This window comes from Atractosteus spatula, chromosome 7 (genome assembly GCF_055471065.1).
Source record: "Atractosteus spatula isolate fAtrSpa1 chromosome 7, fAtrSpa1.hap1, whole genome shotgun sequence".
NCBI classification, from domain to species: domain Eukaryota; kingdom Metazoa; phylum Chordata; class Actinopteri; order Semionotiformes; family Lepisosteidae; genus Atractosteus; species Atractosteus spatula.
Genome location: NC_142712.1, coordinates 62,646,105 through 62,664,467, shown reverse-complemented (window position 1 = coordinate 62,664,467; position 18,363 = coordinate 62,646,105). Strand labels below are relative to the sequence as shown.

Below are 18,363 nucleotides of genomic sequence, written 5' to 3'. Positions count from 1 at the left end.
AATTCAGCACTGAAAATGGAAAGGGCTCCTCTTCAGGTAAAGCCAAGCATTTTCTGTCGCCTCTCAGATCGCTTTTCTTTTGAGCCGAACAGGTGGTTAATTGTATTCGCTGGGTTCTATGGAAGATCAGATGTGTGCTCGCTTCAGGTTGATTTTTTTTTATTGTATAGCTTTGTTGTGGTCTCCCTCATAATCTTTTCTCATTTTTTTTGTCTGTTTGAATACTATGCAAGGATTTTTGTTGTTGTTGATGTAGCTGTGAGTGATGGAGGATGGGCACTGAGCGGTTTCCCTCTTAGCAACAGGTGAACAACAGCCTGATGCAGTTGCTAAGGGCCAGGAGATGAAAGGAAATTCAGACCCTAAAGCCATATGATATAGTCGGCTTTCCACTCTTGTCTCCTACAGAAAATTTCTTCAGCTGCCTGCATTTCCTGTCAGGTTTCCCCTGTTTAAACTGTTTGTGGGCGCTTGTTACATTTTTCTGTCTGTTATGAACAGCATACAAAAATGCATTTATCATTTTCTGTTTAGGAAAGAGGCTATCGTTGACATAAGGCACTGATCTTTGTGCATTATTCCTGCCTTCAGCTGGTGCCTTCGGCTTGGTTGCATCACCAAAACAGCCCATTTGCTCAATAAGAATATAGAATGCAGTACACAGCCTGTGGAACAGGTGCTGTCTCCATTTTTAAAAACACTATATATTTTAAAGGTGAGTTTTTAATGGTAATTACAGCACTGGGATGCGATGTTTTGTTATATGTTTTTAAAAGCTGTTTTTCTCTAGCTAGACTATGCTGTATTTTAATCCTTCTCAAAAGAACAGCATTTAGTGTAATTAAAGGACTGCGTGGTTGTAATGTTGTACAGTATGTCTCTTCAAGATGATTGCGTTTTTCTGATTGAATTAGGCGCAGAGTCTTTGAGTGTCGGATTTAATCAGGGTTACAGCCCTGTGTCCTTTCTGCGTGGCTGGGATGAAAGTCCACCCCTTGATGTGTGCCAGTGAACAGTGAATCAAGTGCTATTTTTGCACGACCTGCAACATTAAAGCAGTGAACAGACATACCCTGTGCATTGACAGTTAAAAGCTGTTTCACCTTTCTTTCCACAGTTCCTGTCAGATCTTGGGGAGTGGGTGGTGGGAGGCAGTTTTATTCAATATGTGTTATTTTTTTAAAGTGCACGTCAATTGCATTTGCAGGCAATAGGCTTATCCATAATATTTGACCATAAATACAAAAAGTACATGTAAAAATGTTTTTTTATCATCAATGTAGATGAGAATATTTCATGTTCTTCTGAATAAATTTGTGGTTGCATCAGTATAGTTACAAGGCCAGGATAGGTTTTTAGGCATTGGATTAAGACAGTAATAATAGATACATTGGCTTCCTTTATTCAATATACTTAAAACATCTCATGACAAGCTTTTCACCAAGTAGATACAGTCTACTTCAGATATTAAGTAAAAGTGTTTTTATATTTGGAATGTCCAGTTTATAAAATATTAACAGCACAATCTTAATCAAGAACTCAATACTTGTAAAGCTGAGAAGAACTGCATGACTCTTTTTGTGGGGCTCCCCTGCAACCCTGGATTGGATGAAGTGGTTAGAAAATGGATGGATGGCTGTTTAATTGCCATGCAGATTGCAATGCCCTCAAACACCTTATCTTCTGAGGTTTTCCATTTTCACTGCACTCCAGTGTTTTCAGCACCTCGGCAGAAAGATCGATCGAACTGCTGTTAAGAAGAATCAAGGCCTGCGGCAATGTTAATACTGCAGGAAACACATTTTGAAGCGTTCACTCTTAAACAGTTCTATTTTCCCCTCTCGGCTGGAATTTTGTAGTGCTTATGTTTCCCTGGCTTTTTTTTTTCCTTGTGGAAACCTCCATTTCAAAAGGTGCAGTCTTGCCTGTCATTAAAAGACCACAGCTAGCGTGAGGTTACAGTAAACTGGCAGCGGTTTTTCTTGTGTTGTTTTGTTTTGACAACAGCATTGGTCACGATTTGTGAGGACAGAGTAGGGAAAACCTCAAAATGGAAGTTATAGCTTGATTTGCAGAGTAACTTGTAGTCGTGTTGGTTTCTGATCTCCGTAGCCGCAGTGGCAGTCATGAATGAGCCATACCAGTTTTGGCTGCTTGGCATCTTTCAATTTGGGACCTCAAATGTGGTCAGTCTGGGAAGTTACAGGGGCCAAGGAACCTGAATTAAAGGCAGTGTTTGGTTTTCTAAAATCGAATTTTTAATCAGAGCTCCTCTGTAATTAGAGATGCAGTGCTTACAGCTTGATTTGCCCTAGGCCCAGAAGATTGCTTCCTGTGAAGCATCTGAGCAGGCTTGTGTGGTTCCAGTGAGAGCTCAATGCAAACTGTGTAACCATTCACAACTTTGACAGAACTATTTTGGCTTGAAGTAATTTAAAATGGCTGATAACAGTTCTGCTTTGTTGAAGTGCTGCATTTCTTGTTTTATTTTTAAATAGAAGTCCACCATTTAGTTGACACGGGTCTAATTCAGATTCCTGACCATAAAAATGACTTGCTTAGTAAGGCTGACCTGCCATTCTGGTCCAGATTAAAGGAGAGGGTGTTTCATGTAATTCAGACATGGGATGCTTCTGAATCCACAGACTTCTTGATTTTTCTGACATGATTAGACCTAACAAGAGCCAAAAGCATTTTCAGTGAAGTTGACAGTTGGCCAGGAGTCCTGTTGTTCTTCACTGAAGTATAACATGAGTGTGAAGGACTAGTTTTTTTGTAGAGAGATCTGTATGGAGATCACAGTCCATGTGCTGCTGTTGCCCTTTCGAGGTGTTTCCTCATCTGTTCCCACAGAGGCGAACGAACTTGGAGCCACACAGAGCCTTTCGTTGCTGTGCGGTTGTCGCCGATGCCGCAAGCAGACAGATTGGCTTGCTTGCAGGGGCCGATCGTGAAGGTGGCGTGCTGGACATGGCGGAGAGCGCGAGGAGACGCTCGGAGATTTACACCTGATCCCCTAGATTGTGATTAATAGCCACGTCCCCCTGCTAGCCTGGCATCTGTGTGAAATGGATGTCCTGTGTCTCTCCGGCACAGCTTGCAAAGTGCAGCACTTAGAGTGAATAAATCAAAGGACCCCTTGATCATGAGGCAGGCTCATTAAAAAGCTGTAACCTGCATCTATAATACTTGACATGGGCAGTGGCACGGTGTGTCTTCCTGTTGTAGCATTTTGTTTTCATTCCTTTCAAAAAGGGAGTTTAGAGGCACCCCAGAGCCTGCTCTTGTCTGAACATCATCGGGAGTTGGTTTAGGATTATTTATCCTGCGTTTTCTCAGCTCCTGGCAAATGTGACTTTGGTGCCCACAGGCTTACAGTGACCTTGGTGAGGCCCATGGCACTCCCCCAGACTTTCTGTCCTTTATTATTTTTCCTGTGATGTACAGGGATTGCAGCTTTGAGCAAAGCCAGAAAGGATTTTTGGTTTCCAAACTGGGTGGTTGTATCATAAAAAGCAAGTCCAAATTCTAAATTGAAAAAGAAAGAACAAGGGAGGTTGGCATTTTTCTCAGCAGTTGGCTTTCCTTGATCTGAAATCAAGGGTCTAGTGGTATAGTGAAAAAGCAAACAAAGCAATTAAGAAAATTTGAGCCTATTACTAGGCAGGCCTCTTGGGGAGAACTGTGTGAAGACGATTGAACTCGTGACTTCCTGAATGACAAAAACATGGGAGGGCAGCAGTCCAGTATATGGCCTTGGGCAACCTTAACTGTTCTGATGAGGGCTGTAGAGACAAATAATGGTATTCTGTTTCTCTCATAGTAAGTGGAATTTATTGTCCGAATTTGGATTTAGTTATCGAGCGGTTGTCATCAATGTTCATAATTCATCCTCTGTAAGATAATGATATTCCAGACTGGGATGGGAGTATTTGTGTGTACTATTTAAATTAGTTTGTATGTTTTGAAAATGTAGGAGCTTTGATGATGCTGTGGAAACTGTTAGTGCAGTGGTTAAATTCACGAAAAGGTAAATGCTCTAAAACGTGCTCTCGTTCTAGTTTCCTGTGTTGAGTAACTGCACAATAAAATTGCCTTTGCTGTTGTACTTGAGTAAAGGTTCAGGCTGTCGTCACACAGAGAATCATACTGTATTTCTCGCAGATCTAGTGTTTTTCTGCAACGTGTCTTTCAGTTATAACAGCCAGACCTGTGCGTCTCCCAAGGCGAGCTCTCAAGTTTTCAGCACTATTCGTTAGGAATGCATGAAAGCCAGCGTAATTTCTCTTTCCTGTTGCGCTGTGCAGACATGGCCACTTGTGCAACAGATGTATTTCCATACTGTTGTTTCTGGCCCTGCTGAGAACATCCTGGCCTTAGGCTTCCTTCTCCCAGCAGCTCCCAGGCTGTTATTGGATGCCAGAGACGTGATGCGTGGCACTTTTGAACTCTCAATCATTCTCGCAGTCAGCTATAGTAGGATATGCAGGAACTCCGTCGGAATTGAAAAATGCAGACATTGGAAGCTGAGCTCTTGGGAATGACATCATTTCTTGAACGCCCCTCTCTCAGGAAAGTGTTTTTGACAGCAGAGTTCAAGTGTCATGACTAACAAAAATGGAAGAAGGCTAGAATGGCTTTTGTTAATTAACATGAATTTGCTTGGCTTCCAAGACTTCATTGTTTATTTGTGTAAGGAAAAAATCTTTCTTTTCCCTGTCTTGAGTCTCATTGCTTTACATTATCTTGACTGATTTTGACTTTATGCACAAGCCCGATCTTTAAATGTTTCATGGCTTTGACTGTGTGTATGACTGTGGGTTAAAGGGGATACTGATGCTCTTTGTTTTCCACACCTTTCAAGACCAGCAGTCCTCTTTCAGGAGACTTTTTCTAGTAAACAGACTAAATAGAACTTTTTTTGACCATTTGTACAGCATGCAGTCTAATGTTGGGAAATGTATGTAAGGCTCTGCTTAAGATTTGCATCAGTACAGGGTAAAGGGTAAAAGAATATGTTTTTGTTTTCTGAGATAAACTTTAGTTGTTTTCTGTTACATTTTCCATAATACCTCTTGGTTGTTTTTCCCTCAAAATTTTCCTTTACTATCTGGGACTGAAAAGCTCACGTTCTGTGATCAGGCTTGGCCATACTGTGTCAGGAACCTGTATTTTGTGAATTGTCACCACTTTTCAGACTTTAATCCTAACATAATCCTGACTAAAACCATTGAGCTCAACTTCTTAATCCCAGTTTTAGTTAACAGCAAGTTAACACCGAGACTTAAATCCTTTAAAATGGTGGATCACTTCTATGGTGGCATAAGGCGAATTTGTCTGATCACCTTGATAACAGGCACGCTCATCTTGCACAAAAGATCTGCCGACTACCAGCTCATAGGGAAGCAAGAGAATTTCCTCATTTTAGAATCCAGTGACGTTCTATTATTGTATAACAGAAAAGTTCTTGTATCCTCTTTATGTACCGTTCCTTACTACTCAGCTTTGCAACTGAGCATATTTGAAGCTCAGTTAATTTGAAAAAATGTGGTTTGGTGAATAATTTTCCAAAATTACATTTTGGAAACCAGCCTCAAAATGTGACTGAGAAATTAATTTATTGTGCTGTGTTGACACTACGTAGGAGTGAGAGCTGTACATCTTTTTGTCAGTTCATAATGTTCCATCATCCTTATACAAACATGTATAACATTTGCTTGGCTTTTTTATAAATTAGACAAGCCTTTAATATACTCTGTCCCTCTTGCAGATTTCCTGCAGGTATGCAGGAGAAAATCAACTGCAAAATACCACATTCTCTTCGAACATAGCTTATATTGTGGTTGCCTGGGGGGGGATGATTCAAAGACTTTTTTGTGTTTTTATATTAGCATCTAATTACGTCAGATACTTTCTAACACAATTTAAAAAAAATCCTTAAAGGTAAGAGCCTTGAAGGACCATCTTCAAAACCTCCGCTAGCTGCAGTAAGCAGCTGCACCTCCTGTAATTAGAGATCCTACTCTTGTCTCAATTCATTAGGGATTTTGTTGCTTTAGGTAAACACCTTAGGGACACTACCACATACATAACAATTGAGTTTCTATTGGCCCTTTCCTGTGTTTGCCAGCTCTGACATAAAAGCTCTTGATAGCATTTGCTTTGAAAATGAGTGGAAAGGCAGGTATGCAAATTAATTACCTTTCAGTTCTTATGGTCTTGTTGGAAAGATGGGTAAAGAAGGCTTTTGTACATAATAAAACCAGCAAACCTAATGGGTCAAAGGATAAGGACTCCTTTCTTTCCATGTCTGTAACAGAATGAGGAAACTTAAGCTGAATCTGAAATCAAACCAGACCTATTGCAAAACTCTGTTCCGGTCCAGGAGGGCTTAGTTTGGCTCCCTGCTCCTCCACACGGGGTGTGTGTGGGGATTTCTTGCCTGACTCACCTAGTTTGCGCATAGTGTGAGAGACTCACTATAATTTTTAGGGACAGTATAAAGTGACCCCATTTAATTCATTGTTCATTTTGTTGCTTATCCTCTCCTGTTAGGAGCGGTTCTATGGTATTGCAGCTGCCTGTGTATTTTGCCATTCTGCTCCCAAAAGACGCATGACACATTTTTGACTGGTAATATTAAACAACTTTAAAAAGAACTTTTGCGAAATGCTTAAATTAAATTTCCAGTTATATTTTATTTGGCAAAAAGGCGTTCATTAATGTCAATTTTTTTTTACAAAAAAATCTTAACCGTTCTGCATAATCCTGGTGCCACTTAGGGATCCACAAGGTCTAAAGATTAAACAGTTGAACAGTACCACTCTGCTTTATGTGGAGGCAAACCCGGTTAGAACACTTTGTAGGGAAAATCAATTACTTCATGCTAGACCTTGATAAATCCAGAAAGAGTTGTGGCTATATAGAGCTGGAAATGGAGCAGGCAATGGGTTTCACGTTGCCAAGTTGGGAATAACTAGGGTTCGTAAGAACCCTAAATGAAAGAATTTGTGCTCGTATCTGTAAATATGTTTAAAATGGAGACATAAAGAGCTACACTTGCAGAATGAAAAGTTTGCCAATGTACAGATGATCAAGCACATTTATAATGAATTTATCCCTGATTGTTAGTTTTTAGCCTGTCAACAGTGACATTAGAGTAGGAGGGTAAACTACATTTCCAGAAGCCTGTGAGGATGTCCTGCAGTGTGTGGCCCAAGCTGATTGGTCAGGTGATCGTATACCACCGGCAAGCGAAGGCCTCCCTAAGAGAGCTGGTCTTCTGCCTGAAATCAGAGAGCAGATTCTTCTTGAGTTTATTGCAATAGAACTGGAGAGCTGGAGGGACTGGAAGCATTACGACCACGTTTTGAAGTGGTCAAGAGTTTGTGCGTAGTTTGTGGATTGCAATTCAGAGCATCACTGTGTTGCTTTAATGTGAAGCCAGTAAGCAGCTTGGCTACCTGGCAGGTAATGGTTATGGACTGAAGATGGTCCTTTCAAGTAGAGCTCCTGAGTGAGCTGGGCTTTTGTTTTCTGTTTTGACTGATTTTCTCCATGCTGTAAATTCACTTATTTCTGCCATATCCCTGACTTTGTATGATGGTTTTCTGAGGCCCTGTCTGATGCTGTGCCCCAAGTGGTATGTCTCGCAGGTTGCCAAAATAAATGGCCTGGGAGGGCGAGGCCTCTGTGTACAGCCCTTCAGACTCTTGTTAAAGAAACTGTGATGCCGTGGTGAAATAGATCACGCACCCCACCTCTGTGGCTTGCCCACAAAACCCATTTTCAATTTCAACGTCCATAAACACAGAAATACGCATGTGACGTATTTTTTAGAAAAAAAAAGTAAATTCCCTCCAAAAAATGAGAAGAAACCAGAACGCGGAGAATGTCGGGCCATTGCGCAGGAATGTGTCTGGATCAAGAATCCCCTATGGCTGTCTGGCGAATGCAGACACAGCAGTGGGCTGCGGTGTGGGAGCCTGTAGATATCGCCCACAGTGTGGAGAGCTTCTTTGTCTTTCACTGACCCCAGTTCAGTGCCTGGGTCTTTCTCACAGGCTGCTAATTGAAAGCAGGCTTGTTGCGGGGTGATTACCTGCTTCCTCTGCTTCACAGGCAGCCAGCCTGTGTAACTCTTGTGTTGTAAACTGACACCAAACCATTAACCCTTTCATGAAAGTAAGAGGTTTCTGTATGAGTCAGAGGGAAACTGAAAGTATATCCTGAGTACTCTGGGAAATGTACCCAGACTTCCACCGAGTAAGGCTGTGAATTTTCTGAGTATTCATATTGCATGGCAGCTGCTACGTGATACTTCAGAACATCAGGCATCCCTTATCCTCTGTTTTATACCTATTGCCACTTAAGTTTGTTTGCTTAATGAGGTACAAAGGCTGTTTTTCACCCTTAATTTACTTGACTTACTGACAGGCAAATGCTTATTTCAAGTACTTGTGTAGTTACATTTTCTTTCCTGTCTTGAAGTCAATATTAGAGGCACTTTCTCTCATCCCACATTCCAAAGGCAAGCTCTGTTCTCGTGCCAGTTCACTTTGATAACCAAGTGAAAACAGAATTACGGTGCTTTATGGATAGCAGAATTAGACTGTTGTCGTCCATAGGAGCAGAATACCTCAGAAAACACTTTCTGGGGTTGGGGGGGGCAATCGTTCTCATTTTCTCATGTTACGCATTGCTGCCCTTGACCGTTGAGCCCTCATGTTTGTAGCCCAGAAAAGCAAAATAATGTTTGTATCACTGCTGTACTGCTAGAACAGCACATCACATTATTATGACTTTGGAAGGAGTGATGCTTCAGATTGGTCATGTTTTCGAACCTAAAATAAGATTTTACCCTCTTTTCTGAAGTTGTTTTTCTACTGCAGAAATTTTCATAAACCTTGTCTAGAACTGGGAATGTGGCACAGGATTGTCTTCATTGGCTAAAGAACATAATTCACAGGATCCAAAATGTCTGGTTTGTTTTAGGTGTCTAAGGCTCTCCTGTATTGTATATTTAGCTTATTAATTTTGGCTGGTGCTTTTATCCAAAGTGAGTTACACTTTCACCCATTTATACAGCTGGGGATTGTGTTGAGGTATTTTGTTGAACTTAGGTGAGGTACTTTCCTCAAGGGTGCCACAGCAGGGGTCCACCCATGAATTGAACACACAGCCAGCCCAGAGCCCTAACCCTGACTCCACACAGCTGCTGTGTTTGTCGCGAACAATCACCGATCCCCTCAATAGTGGTTAAATGAATCAGTTTTCATCATAGAAAGTCTTGTTCCTGTATACCATGGTGACTCTTTTGTTTGTTATATCTGTCTGGTAGTGTAACTTCCCACATTGCGTTTGTACATTCCTGCTCTCTAGTCAGGAAAACAAGTTGAGCAATGAAAGTCTGTGTCCTGACACTTACCTTTTATTTCACAACATCAAGGAAGTGTTAACTACTTATTCTTAGGAAACATTTCTGATCTCTTTAGCTTATAAAAGTTAAAAAAAATCAATGAATGTCCTACCAGAACATATGAGAAAATCTTCTAGTAACAGTCTGTTTTCAGGAACCACTGCAGGGACAAATTCTTCTCTTTTGTCTTTTTGTTCCTTTTGCCTTCTTTACATTTTCTAGAAACACTTGATACTTGAGGTCTTGGTCACTGTGACCTGTTCAGGTGTAACAGGCAGCAGTAAAAAAAAACGTTTTGTGTCTTGAGACACAATGAGAGTTTTCTAAGGTGTGTGGATTTATATTATCTTATTGTGCTTCATTATTCAGAAAAGACAGCTGAAAATTGCACAGATTGGCCTTCAGCATTTAACAAGCTCCGCAGCATCTGCTGGCTTAGGTCACACAGGGAGAAGCTGTGAGTGTCTGAGCGTTCATTTGGGAAGACACTGGTTGTCCTCCATTCACTTTCGGTTTCTGGTTTTAGCAGTGAGAGAGCTGAAAGGGGCCATTTGGATTTCTAGGGAATAAAAGAAGCATTGTTTCTGTTGCCAAAAGATGGTGAAACAGGTACAGATTGCAGTTGTTCACATCAAAAAGCAATCATTGTCAAAATGAACATTTTTTTTTTCACCCTACTGAGACAGGTTAGTTTTTACCCTACTGATGATGTGTTGTTGCAATAGTAATCCTGCTCAGTACGAGAGGAGCCGCAGGTTCAGACATTTGGTGCGTGTGCTTGGCTGAGGAGCCAATGGTGCGAAGCTACCATCTGTGGGATTATGACTGAACGCCTCTAAGTCAGAATCCCGTCTAAATGCCTAAACACCCTACTGGATAGCGGTAGTATATGACAAAACTATGATGAAGCTGTTCTTCTTCAGAGTCCAGTCAAGGAGAGGGACTTGAGTCCTAATAGAGTATTGGGTTTTACAGCCTTCCTCTGCTGTGGTGCTGTAGGTTGACCACCGGTGGGTCTGTTTTTCTGTGCCCCACAGATGGAGTCTCCGGTCTCCACCCCTGCCCCTCCCCCGCTGCACCTCCTGGCTCCAGCTGGGAACAATGACATCGCCTCCCCCTGCGAGCAGATCATGGTCCGGACACGCTCAGTGGCTGTCAACACCTCTGATGTTGCCTTGGCGACAGAGCCCGAATGCTTGGGACCCTGTGAACCCGGGACCAGTGTCAACCTGGAAGGCATCGTCTGGCAGGAAACAGAAGATGGTAAGTGCTCGTTGAAGAGCGGGATTACTCCTTTTGGCTTGGCAGGAAGGCACGGAGGTGCCTACATGACAGCTGGGTCTGTCCATCTATTTCTGCTCCTAAGTTTCTGATGTGTTGCTTCAGAATCCTTTAACAAAAATGGTTACTTGGGTCTGTCATCTCTTTATTACAGAGGAGGTTGTTCCAGGTGGTTTCAGAAAATGGTTGAAGTGGCAAACTATATAATCCTAATTAAATTTATGAACAGAAAAGTAAATGGAAACTAAATCAGATTTCTAAATTGATAATCTCGCAATACTGAGAGCGGGTGACATATTGTTTAGCAGATGTTCGTCGATCTGCACTGTCGAACGTCGGAATATTACAGTGTTAAACTGAATTTTACAGATGTAATTCTTCTTAAAAGTCATGTTTGAGAATAAATCTAATTTTAGAAGCGGTTTTGTCAGTGTGCTTTGATAAACTACTGAAAGAAAAATTGCCATATGGCATCTTTATATCAGTTTAAGATTTAGAGTGTGTGGTACACACCTCCTGCTGTAGCAGTGGCTCGAGGAAGATGATGAGGGTCCCTATGGAGCTGATAGGCCATTGTGGGCAACTCCAGCGCAGCAGGTCTCCTTTAAAATGAGCAACACATTAGCCATATCTCTCACTCATGTGTGCTTCCAGGAGATGATGCATGCAGCTCTCCTGGAACAGGCAGGCAGGCTGTCTTTGTGTTTTAAATGCGCTGCTAAGCTCGAGTAAATTGCTTTTCAGTGTAGAAAGATCATTGTCACCTCATACCTCACTCGCCTCAGCAACCCTTTGTCTTTTTTTATCTGTTTTGGTTGGAATCGGCTCCAGTGATTTTACCAGGCTTCTTTTTAAAATGCCACCCACCAGTACCAGGGCCCTGTGTCCTGCACCACAGGGAAAGCAAGTGAATCTTGCAGCAGAGCTGGGTAGTATTGGAGAGACTCCCAGTGCTGGAACCTGAATTTAGAAGTTAACAGACTCCGGCTGGTGTCTTATGTAATCCTATGGTATTATCTTTTTTTTTGTCATTGTTGTGGTTATGCTGCATAGCTAAGACAAAAGATGTTAATGCTGGTCATTCTGAGTGAATCATATGTGCAGTATGTAATCTTCAAAGAACGTGCGGAGGGATCCTTCAGCCTGCACACAAGCTCTGCATTCGGAGTCTGCACCCAGCCTGAAGTTTGTCAGCGCAGATCCGGGCACTCGTGTCTGTGTGTGAGACCCATGTCTTCTGTCTTCGCACTGGGGTCTACAGCAGGGGGGAGGAGTGCTCGGCACAAGAGAGGTTGTATGTATGGCATTGGCCACCAGCCAGCGACCTTGCTTTGCTCCCTGCGAGACTTCAGCTTTCCGTGACGTCAGCGACGGGTGGGCACCGGGCCTGGGCTCCTCTGGGCGCGTCGCAGTCCATGCCCCGTGTGGGAGGGATTGCTTCGCTGCCACGGGTGGTGGGTTTTAACTGGCAGCGAGGAGGTCCGTGTGTGCTGTGGGGGAGTGAGGCGTGGCGGTGTCATCCCCTGAGCAGCAGACTGGCGTCTCGGTGACAGGCGTGGGGTGCGCGGGGCCGCTCGGGCTGCAGTGGAGCAGACTGTCCGCCGGGGAAAGGCGCTGACACACACCGCACGCTTTTCTCTCACTTGCTTTTGAACGGGTTTAGTAAGTTCTAGTTTGCGTGTGCGTGTGCGTGTGCGTGCGCGTGCGCGTGCGCGTGCGCGTGAGAGAGCAGTCTCAACCTCTCTGTCCACCTGTAGAAGTCCTGTCCCGAATGGGCTATCCTGACGCAGCAGGCCTGCTGTACGTAGTCAGACTTATTTCGCAAAGGGGGTGACTGTTGAAATCTTGGGGCCACATGGAGTTTCATCCTCCTCCTCCCAGGTATTTTGAGCATCTTGTCAGGTGCAGCTGTACACTGAATTTAGTTTTGGTTTCCGTACCACAAAGAAACATTTTCTACACAGTGACGTCCTGCTCTAGACAGTGAGCAACTACAACTGTGTACCTATTAGATCTTCTTTTTCTGGGGTTTTGACAACCAATCCTCCAAGCTACGTCATTTGATAACCAATTTCACAGATCTTTAGGAAAGCAATGAAATAGAGAGATTTAGCTTTTTAATCCAAAGAATAATGCTTTTGTATCAGTCTAGGACCTGTAGAGGGAATGAACATTAGACTTGCACTCAGTTTAAAAAGAAGGTCCGAGACCAATCTAATTATAAATGGATGTAAAATGTTGTTTTGGACCAGGAAAAGACGGAACTCCCTTTCGATTCCCCTGTCTATTGTAGAAGTGTTTTTTGTTTTGCCACGTTGTTTTTTGAGGTTCCAGGTGATTTAATTAAATCTACCCTTAAATTAAATTACCCTTTTTTCTGTGAATTTTTCTTTTAGCAATGCCATATTTGTCAATTCACAAAATGTTGGCTTTTCGTACTCAGTATTTAAACAACGGTTTGTGGCTGAAGGAGGACTTCTGTATCTGAGCAGTCAATAATGACTGGACTGAGGAGCCTGAGTTCATCTCTGCCCAGGTTCAGTCCCACAAACTGGCCAGTGCTGCTGTGTAGGAAGAGTGGTAGGGGCTGGTGTCTGGAAGATGCAAGGATGTTAACAAGACTTTTGAAGATGATTGTCCTCACAGGTGGACAGAAGGGCATGTTCATAAAGCATGAACAGTCTTGAGGCCTGCATGCTGCTGCTTTAAAATGTTAGCCTGACATGTTTCCAGGCTCACTGCTTCCACTGAAAGCCTTTTTGTAGTTCTTCTGCTGATGCAAGAGAACATCATTGCACTTTTACAAAGAGTCCTCTGGTGCCAGGGTCCTGATGTAAACCTGTTTCTTCATGACGCTCGGTGTGCCTGCTTTGATCTGCCCAGTCTTAAAAAAAAATCTTGGTCCAAATTTAGCAAGTGTACAACTCAAGAAAATTAATGAATAATGGTGTCAACATCTGCCATTGCAGTCAACCTGTTTAGCAGCTGCAGTACTTTTTCAGTTTTTATTATGTGTATAATGTTTATTATCCTTTGAAGTTGAAGGGTAAGAAGTGAGGGAATTTAGCTTTCTGTCCTCCTTTATTATTACACTGCGTTTTAAAATATTTAATAAAGGAAGTCCAGTTGAGGTAGATTTTTTCGGACGTCGCAAACATTGGTGCTTTTTTGAAAACGTGCCTCGAACCCCTGTGTTAAATCAGACACCCAGCTCTCGCCAGGCAGTTCTGAAGGCACGACTGGTTCTTCTCAGCCTCCCCCTGTTTGTACTTGAATAGTGTAAATGAAGATGGATATTTTGGCAGCGATAACGCACAAAAATACATAAAAGGCAGAACCCATCAAAACACAAAAATACATAAAAGGCAGAACCCATCGAGAATGCACGAAAGACCCTGAAAGTCGGCATGTCTTCCTGTAGCTCTCACAGCTGCTTGCACTCGCTCTTGCCCGGCACTTGGCCAGTTTGGTTCGACTGTGCTGCCTGTGGTTAGGCCTCTGTCCTGGTCTTTCTCACTCACAGTTGGTTTCTTTCCAGTGGTGGATGTGGCTGTTTTCCAGAACGCACGCAGCTAGCCACACAAGACAGATTTGGAATGGAAATTGATTCTGGCCAGAGGCAGGCCCAATTTTTCCGTTGTTGACATCTTCATTTTTTTAGTGTGGAGCGGAAAAAAAAAATGTTCATAAAAAGCAACAGCAGAAGCATGTGTTTATAATCGATACAAGGTGTCGAAATTTGAGCAGTGCCTTGCACGTGTCAGAAACTGCCTTCATCCTGACTCGCGCTCATTTCTCCACAGCTCTGTAAGTGCTTAAGGTTTCAGCGAAATGGATTCGTTTTAAAAGCTCCTGGTTTATGTTAGGTGTGAGACAGTAAGTGAGAGCAGAGTCATTCACGTTTTTTCCAGCCCAACAGCTTCACAAAAGAAATCTCTGGCTCGGTTTCTGAACATCACAGTTCTCTGTAAAATAAAGAGAAGGGAGCTTTCCCACCACCCTTTTGCTGCATTAAACTTGAGAAACGTGTTTTTGGATCTACCATGTGTGAAGGTTTTGTCATTTTAGTAAGGAGCACCTTTCTGTTTTAATCCCATGAGGCTGATTTTTTGTCTTATGTCTGAACTAGACATCCTCGGACAACCAGTCACGGCTGCCTCAGTAGTCGCACAAGTTAAAAACTGCAGAAGAACCTGTGATTAGGAAAGCAGTTTTCTTCTTTTATTTACTTTTTGGTTCCAGCTGGGCTTGGCCATTCTCAGTAACCTCTTTGCCAGGGGAATTACACGAGTGCTACAGGGATGTTTTGTGTGTGTGGCGTTTCACCAAACAGGGTGTCGTGTAGTCCTGTTTTTCACACAAAAAATCCCACAGAACACATCTTAAATTAGTCAATAACTCTTGAATAAAATAGAAAGAGTGCCACTGATGACGTAAACTGTTCCTTTTAATTAAGCAGGAAAAGGCTTATTTTCAGCTGGAGGTCGTTCTTTAACGGTGGGTACTGGTAATTGTTTCAGTTGGAAACGTGTATGAAATGACAGAGATCCGTCTCGTCGCCAGCCAGCAGTGAAGTGAAAAGGCATTGTCCAAATAAAATTAAATGACTAAAACCACAGTGGCAGGACTGTAGGGGTCAGTTCACAGAGCTGCTGGCCTGCAGACTTGGCTCGTTCAGGTGCAGCAGGGGGGCTGTGAGTGAAGACTGAGCCGCCTAATGAAACTCCTGATGGGCAGATGTAGCTGGTGACCTGAGGGTCCAGCCTGCTGAGATCTTGTCAATTTTTAGTATCATTAAGAGCTTTTTGATGAAAGTCTAACATGTTTTTTTCCTGCCAACTATATGGCTTTTGCTCCTTCTGGGGGACGGGAGGGAAGAGATTTTAACAAAAGCCCATTTTCTCTTCAAAAACATTAGGGCAGCTGGCTATTTTTGAGCCAACCAGAGAGACGACCGTCTTAGTCTGAGCCAGTATGGTCTGGGCAGCTCTAATGAGTTTAACAGAAGGAGGGCTTCCGAAAATCTGTTCCTCTAGTGACCCCAGACATCTGGGTGGGGGGGTTCTTTTCTTATGTGGGTAAATCTCAAGCTGGATTCTCTGAGACAGTGGAGGGCGTCTGCAGAAAATCTTGGAAACCATTCACCCATGACAAGCGAGTACATTTGTGTCTTATCAACATTCCTTCTCTGCTTGTCAGAAGATCTGGTGCACAGTTGCTCACAGGCAGTCCAGCTCTGGTATGAATGGATATCTTTAGTCCAGCAGTCCTGGTGTTTATAGTACTCTTATGATTCGGCTGCATGTTTCTTGTCAGTGAGCTTTAGAAAATCAATGTAGTATGACTGAAAAAGTTCCCTGAAAAAGTTCAAGTCAAAATCTTAAGCAGAAACAGACATTAAAATATAGCAAGTGATATACAAAGAACAAGTCAGAAAAGAAATGGGAAAATACACATACTAACTCATCTTGTGCACATGGTCCAAGAATGCTACAATCTGTGATCTGACGCATAGGGATTCAACAGAGGTGCTATAGGACTTATGTTTTGTCCCTTTCATACATTTTATATATTTTATATTATGTATATAAATATATTACTTTTTTCATTGCAAAGCAACTAGCTTAAGTAATTAAAAGATTATTTTTGGTGCTGTGCAAATAAAGGTGTTTAGGTTGGTACTAGAGGGTGAGTAGAAATGTTACATGCTTATACTTTAGGAACAAATGGTTGGATGTTTGGAAAATGTAAGATCTTACAGCCTCACTCAGGCTACGTTTGCAAAGTAAGATAAGTGCAATATTAAATTCAGTCACTTTACATGGCTTCAGATATGAACCTATCACTCCTACCCTTCATGAGCCTCATCTTACATTTCAGAGAAGTACTGGACAGTATTGCCTTGATACTTTAGACTGCCTCCAGTCTTTACAGCTTGGAAGTGCTATCCCCCTATGCATAAATGTCTGAGCATAAATGTCTCCTGCTGTAAAAAGAAAAACAGTTGGCAAGTTTTGTAGAGGTCTAAATCTGTTAGTTCACCTATTTTATTCTCGTTTGAACCCCCCTGCTCTCCGTAATCCCTTCAAAAAGGAGTAATCTGTCGCAAGACTAGAGCTGAGGACCCGGAGGCCCGTGCTTGGCTGTCTGGAATAACAGAAGGACCCAGGAGGGGTGAAAAGCCTTGTTTACTTACAGTGCTGCAGGACTGGGGTGTTGAACACATGCTTAGCCCTTGCTGTGTGTCTATGAAGGCCCTAACGGCTGCGTGTGTGTGTGGCTGTCTGTAAGTGTACACCGCCCCTCGTCTCCTGCACCCACTGGCTGGCACGGTGCCGAGGCAGCCCACAGCAACCGCAGAGCAAACTGAAAGCTGAACAGGTTTTGCGTTACAGAAAAGGAGATGGCGCACAGGGAAGGGGGGTGGGGAGTAGAAGTTTCCTGAGCTAATAAAAAGTGAATTAGTCTACAGGCTGCCAGCAAAGCATTCCTGTGCCATTAGACACGTTACCTCACTGCAGACTCCTGTTACTTTGGGAGGGCTGAGCTGGCAAACGCAGGTCACCTCCAGGGGAAAGATCTCAAACAGCAGTGAGGCCCGAGGCCTGCAGCCATTGCAAAAGAGAACAGTGTGGGTTTGTAGGCAGCGTTTTGAAATATTCAGTATGTACACACACACATTTGTGTTTTAGTAATGTATGCAACTCTGGCTGGTCTGGTGTTTTGACTTATTTTTCAGTATATTTTGACAGTCAGGCTGAATTACATCTGTATTTGTGATATTAATATTTGAAACTGTAAAGTTAAGAAAGAGATATCCATTCGTTATCCAAGTTTTGTAAGTGGAAAGCAGTTTTGGCAGTGTTGATTATACCTTGTGCTTCTTCTGCTGGCAGTTTGTAATTTGGTGGTTTTAATTTCCCACATTTACCTCCAAGAATTAGCACAGCAAGTGGTATTTGATCTTTAAACACGCTGTCCCAATGAGCATTTCATTGCCTCTCCTGATTAACTCTGAACAATTAACTTTAAAGCAACACAGCAGGACACAGGTGCTGTGCAAGTCATCGCTATTTTTTCCATTCAGTGAATAGCTGTAGGATTAAGAACAAGTGTCTCTATTTGTAAAGTACCTTAAATCAGCTATCTGGAGGATTGTGTGTGTGGCTTGATGTAATGATGAATTCATGTTGGTTTCATCATGTGGGTCTGCATAGCTGGAGGTGAAACTAAACCAGCAATCCTGGTCAAGAGCATACCAGTCTGTTATAGCCAAGATCAATGAAACAGCCTATTACTAAAGGATTTTGCAGCTGCTTCTCAGTAGACAGAATTGTCAAGTTTGACAGATGCTGCCACCTACTGTTAGGAAGCCCTTTAACAAAATCTTTCACTTGCAGAATCAAAGCAGTCAGTCAAGAAGCCACACGGCCCTTCAGAAGATAAATCTGTGCAGGCAGGCTTTGCTCCAACAACTGGAAATTCTTTGATATGCTTCAGTGGTTTTCAGTGTGACATAAATAATTTGACCTTTACTGAGAGCCCAGGAAACTGGAAACAAAGGCAGTTGGAGGACACGATCAAAAACATTGTAGAATGAAACAAGTTTTTTTTTTCCAGTGAACAGCAGTTCAGTTACTAATGGGTCTGCAAAATTTAAACGA

The 18,363-nt window shown here is 42.6% G+C and overlaps 1 protein-coding gene across 1 annotated transcript in view; it reads left to right on the top strand.

The window, feature by feature from the left end:
• Positions 1 to 18,363, top strand: part of LOC148831607 (zinc finger protein 609-like) — a 107,566-nt gene that overhangs the window by 75,761 nt on the left and 13,442 nt on the right. Inside the window, exon 3 of the mRNA XM_088921499.1 lies at positions 10,456 to 10,681. Within this exon, the coding sequence (XP_088777625.1) occupies positions 10,456 to 10,681 (226 nt within the window). The remainder of the gene's footprint in view (positions 1 to 10,455; positions 10,682 to 18,363) is intronic.